The following is a 4,733-nucleotide window of genomic DNA, read 5'->3' as shown; positions in this document are numbered from 1 at the left end:
TGTGTGTGTGTGTGTGTGTGTGTGTGTGTGTGTGTGTGTGTGAGAGAGAGAGAGAGAGAGAGAGAGAGACTGGAGAACATTCTATGAAGAGACTCTAAGAACATAATCTGAAAGTTTTTTTCAAAACATAACATTTCTCTACCTAGGAAAGTTTAGAAATTACGGATTTCAGTCTACTTACCGTTTTAGCATCATCCTCAAAACACTCTCTAGCCTCCTCATAGTTGCACACTTCTTCAATACACTCCCTCTCCAGGTTGTCTTTCACCACCAGCTCAAAGTCCCAGTTGTTTGCCAGCAGCTTGCGGGACAGAAAGGAGGTTGCTGACTGCTGGTTCAATAACACTGGCTCTCCTGAATGAGTCAAGGCAGAGAAGAAAAACAGTAAGTCAAACTTTAAAATCTGGGACCAAGGTACATCTGAATACACTCCATTTCCTATTCGTGATTTTTTCTTTCAGTTACTACCCACACTTTGTGGCTATAGGTGAGGGTAGGAAGTTACAGTAGACCATTCTGGTAAACAGAGAGCTTTGCTTTACAGCTGAGTTTCATACTGCAGAAGCTGCACTGATCCGTCCATCAATCTCAATCTCTATTCTTCATCAGTGTGTGAATGTGAGTGTGAATGGGTGAATGTCTGTTAGTGTAAAGCGCTTTGGGGTCTGGAGGGACTTGAAAAGCGCTCTATAAGTTCAGTACCATTTACCATTCTTCCCTTACTCATAAACAAACGCCCAAGATACTTGAACTCCTCCACTTGATGTAGAACTTTACCCTCAACCCAGAGACAGCAATCCACCCTTTTCCGATTGAGAACCATAGAGTCAGATTTGGAGGTGCTGATCCTCATCCCAGTTGCTTCATACTTGGCTGCAAACTGTTCCTGTGAGAGCTGAAAATCATGGCATGAAGACACCAACAGGACCACATCATCTGAAAATAGCAAACATGGAACCCTGAAGTCACTGAACCAGACTTCCTCTGCCCACTGGCTGCACGAAGAAATACTGTCCATAAAAGTTATGAACAAATTAGGTGACCCCGGTGTAAGTCCAACTCCCAGCCTGAAGGGGTCTGACTAATAGCCAGCAATGTGAATCAAACTCTTGCACCGCTTGTACAGGGACTGAATGGCCTGTAACAATGGATCCACAATCCCATACTCACGGAGCAGCCCTCACAAAACAACCTTGAGGAACACGGTCGAATTCCTTCTCCAAGTACACAAAACACGTGTAGACTAGATGGGCAAACTCCCATGGCCTCTCAAGGACCCTAGTGAGGGGGAAGAGCTGGTTCACATTTCCACGGCCAGGACAGAACCTGCATTGTCCCTCCTGAATCTGTGGTTTGACCATTGATCAAACTGTCTTCTTCAGTACCACTGAATAGACCTTACTTGGAAGGCTAAGAAGAGGGACGCCCCTGTAACTGGAACACGCCCTCCAGTCCCCCTTATTGAAGAAGGGAACCACCAATCCAGTGGCACTGCACCCAATGTCCACATGATGTTGCAAAACATAGACAGCCCCACAACATTCAGAGCCTTAAGGAAACCAGGGAGGATCTTGTCCAACTCTGGAGCTCTGTCCCCAAGAGCTTTTTAACTACCTCAGAGACTTCAGCTCCAGTTATTGACAGACCAACCCTTAAGTCCTAGGACTCTGCTTCCTCCATAGAAGACATGCTGGTGGCATCGAGGAGGTCTGAGAAGTATTCCTTATACCTCCTGACATCACTGGTTGAGATCAACAGAACCTCACCTTCACTGAAAACAGTGAAGTGCTGCTTCCCCTGCCTTAGTTGCCTGATATTTTGCCAGAATTCCATCAAAGCAGATTGAGAGTCCTTATCTTAGACCTCAACRAACACCTCCTACACCTAAGCCATTGCCTCAGCAACAGCCAGGACAGTTGCTTGGCGTACTGATACTCCTCAACTGCCCCYAGAGTCCTACCAGTCAACAATACCTGATAGGACTCCGTCAGCTTGACAGCCACCCTAGGGTGTCCACCGCTGAGTTCAAGGATGTCCACCGTGAGTACCAACAACCTTGAGGCCACCRATCAAAGCAGCTGCCTTGACAACATGGCCCACTCTGACTCAATGTCAGCTGGGATGTGGTTAAATTTCTCCAGGAGGTGTGAGTTAAAAGTCTTTCTGAAGAGCTTTTCTGCCTGGCGTTCCTATCAGACCTACTTTCTGTTGTAGCTTCTTGAAAAGTTTCCTCTTGGGATTTTTCTCATGGCAGTGATGGAGCTACAATCAATAAAAACAATTTAATCAGACATTTAAAATCTAACTCTTAAAGCTAAGCTAAGCAGCACACTTTAGAAATGTCTAAATTGGATATTTCATGATCGTTTCTCTGTAACAGTACAAGAAGTAGTTCCACTCCAACCAGTGCTTTGGGACTCTGATAAGAAAATTCTTTGACAAGAACACAGAAGTCTATTTCCAAAGTTTGACTAAATGATTTTAATAACCCTTGAGGACAGAACTCTGTGAAGAACCAGTGGTTAAAGTTATTACTCCATTCTCAGCAGCCAAGAAGGAAAACTCCCTCTTTTGTCTGCAGTTACTAATTATAATATTATTGAAAAGATGTTATACCATATGGAAAAAAGTATTTGCACACACCTGTTCACTGTTGAAATCTGAACTTTTAGTCAGATCTCCAATATAGTGGGAGCACTCTAGAGAAATCTCTCTTCTACTCCAACATGGCTGAGGATCAGGGTTCAACAGGTCTGGGGTGACCCACAGAGTCCAGACCTGAACTCYATCCACYGGACTCTCTRGTCAGMATGTCAATAAATTCCCCCAAAACAGTGTTRAGGGTCTTCCATGAGGTTTTTAAGTGTTTTATTCATTCTGAATCTGAAGAACATTTATGAGGTCAGGACAAGATTTTCTTTTCTGGTCCAGTTTTTTTAGACCATGAASTTCTGACGCACAATCTGTTAGTTCAGACTTTGTTTTTCATTTAAACTTTTTTTAAATAAATATCAACACAATGGGATCTGTTGTGTTCTGTCCTCTTTAGGTTAAATTTGAATCRTTTTTAAACCTGGTGAATAGTGTTGTAGTCAAGACCACCTAACCCAAGGCAAGTCAAGACCAATCTCTCGAAACCAAGACAAGTCCAAGACCAAAACCAGAAAGAAAAAARATAATAAAAATATAGCTCCCTAAAAGATAGAGTATTTTGTACACATGTAGCTAACTTAATATATGGAGCTAATACTGRCAAAATCTWAGTGTGAGGGCAGAGGAAAGAATTTTGCTAMAGAGGCAGATTGTTRACGTACATGAYRATAAAAGTTTGACGTAATCCCCACTCTGAAAGTGAAGCACTGCAGAAATTGGAAGCTGTATGCTTTTTCCTCAAYGTTTTCTTTACAAATCTATTATTTATGATTTATGTAGCTGAACTGTATTACTGAAGATCTTGCAGATATCTTTTCCTGCTACCTGAGAACCACTGCTCACTTTTCTGGAGTGCTGCATGCGAGTGAAAGGGGTGGGGTGGGGATGGGTGACAGCCAGAAACAAAAATACATAAATAGCAATGAGTCAGGTTTGGATTGAATCGGTATATTTTAAATCCAATGAAAGCAATGATTTTAACAAATAAACTGGACAATAATCTGGCTATTTAGTGATATTTCCATAGTTGTGGTCTCAAAATAAAATTCTGAGACCTCAATGTCCGAGACGAGAYCAAATACAAACGTGACCAAGACCTATTTCAAGTACTACAACACTACTGGTGAAGACCACATGATTTTCTCCACCACCAAAAACCAGCCCCTGAATGTGCATGTTTGTGTGTATCACAGCTAGTCCGCACCATAAAGACTGTAACTCAATCTGTTCTCCTTATGTCTACATGTCCTTTCTTTACATGATGTTGGTCCRAAGCTCTGACATGAGGGGCAACAAGTGATAAACATTCCTTCAAAGATTGATACTAATKTGTCAACAGCACAGGGAGGAGATTTTTCTGATCCTTTAACTCAGATTGATGTTTTCATCACAGGACAAACACCTGGTAGTGAATGTGGTGTCCCAATATTTCAGTTTCRCAGCTCGAAGGCAACATTCCCTGACTAAAGACAAGTCAAATAACCATTGCTTTGTACTTAGTGCTGTTCATGTTAGTGAGAACTTCTAAGAAGAGGTGTGGTTTACCTGGAACCTGTCTATAGGTGACAGTGTAGTGGACCAACTGCAGCAGAGACAGCAGAATGATCCACACCCACAGGGCTGCCATCGAAGCAAAGAACTGCAGCAGAAACAAGGAAGAGCCTCTGAGGAAACAAACAACTCTTCTGCTCAGTATGCCGAGGATGTACCTCTAAAAACTCACCTATCTACCTTTGTGGCCCCTCCTGGCTGTGAGTTGACTCGCCTTTCTGAGAACAAACACCTTTAAGCTGTCAGAACCATGGGAGCAGCGACACAGCCTCGAACATAACCTGCTCCTGCTGTGTTTGACTTGATACTGTCAAGTGAGATAAAACGTCACAAACCTGTTGTTCAACCTGTGGTTCTACCTGTCGGCCCAAGGCAACAAACTCCACCAACCTGTTCATGTATCAGTACTCTGCTGCTCCTGGGAGGAGGTTTGTTTCTTCACCACAGAGAGGAAGAAAGAGCTCAGTGACAATAACATTATATATTAGACTGAGTCAGTGTGACACAACACAGAGCAGGTCCAGCCTTTA

The 4,733-nt window shown here is 42.9% G+C and overlaps 1 protein-coding gene across 1 annotated transcript in view; it reads right to left on the bottom strand.

Annotated features, from left to right (window-relative positions):
* The window catches only part of prrg2 (proline rich Gla (G-carboxyglutamic acid) 2), a 10,003-nt gene extending 5,493 nt beyond the window's left edge, over positions 1-4,510 (bottom strand). Inside the window, exons 1-3 of the mRNA XM_014020969.1 lie at positions 4,376-4,510; positions 4,198-4,291; positions 182-354 (exon numbers count right to left, since the gene is read on the bottom strand). Of these exons, the coding sequence (XP_013876423.1) occupies positions 182-354; positions 4,198-4,279 (255 nt within the window). The 5' untranslated portion in view covers positions 4,280-4,291; positions 4,376-4,510. The remainder of the gene's footprint in view (positions 1-181; positions 355-4,197; positions 4,292-4,375) is intronic.
* Between the last annotated feature and the right edge of the window lie 223 nt (positions 4,511-4,733).

Source organism: Austrofundulus limnaeus, unplaced genomic scaffold (assembly GCF_001266775.1).
Source record: "Austrofundulus limnaeus strain Quisiro unplaced genomic scaffold, Austrofundulus_limnaeus-1.0 Scaffold274, whole genome shotgun sequence".
NCBI lineage: Eukaryota > Metazoa > Chordata > Actinopteri > Cyprinodontiformes > Rivulidae > Austrofundulus > Austrofundulus limnaeus.
This window is presented reverse-complemented; position numbering and strand designations above follow the sequence as displayed.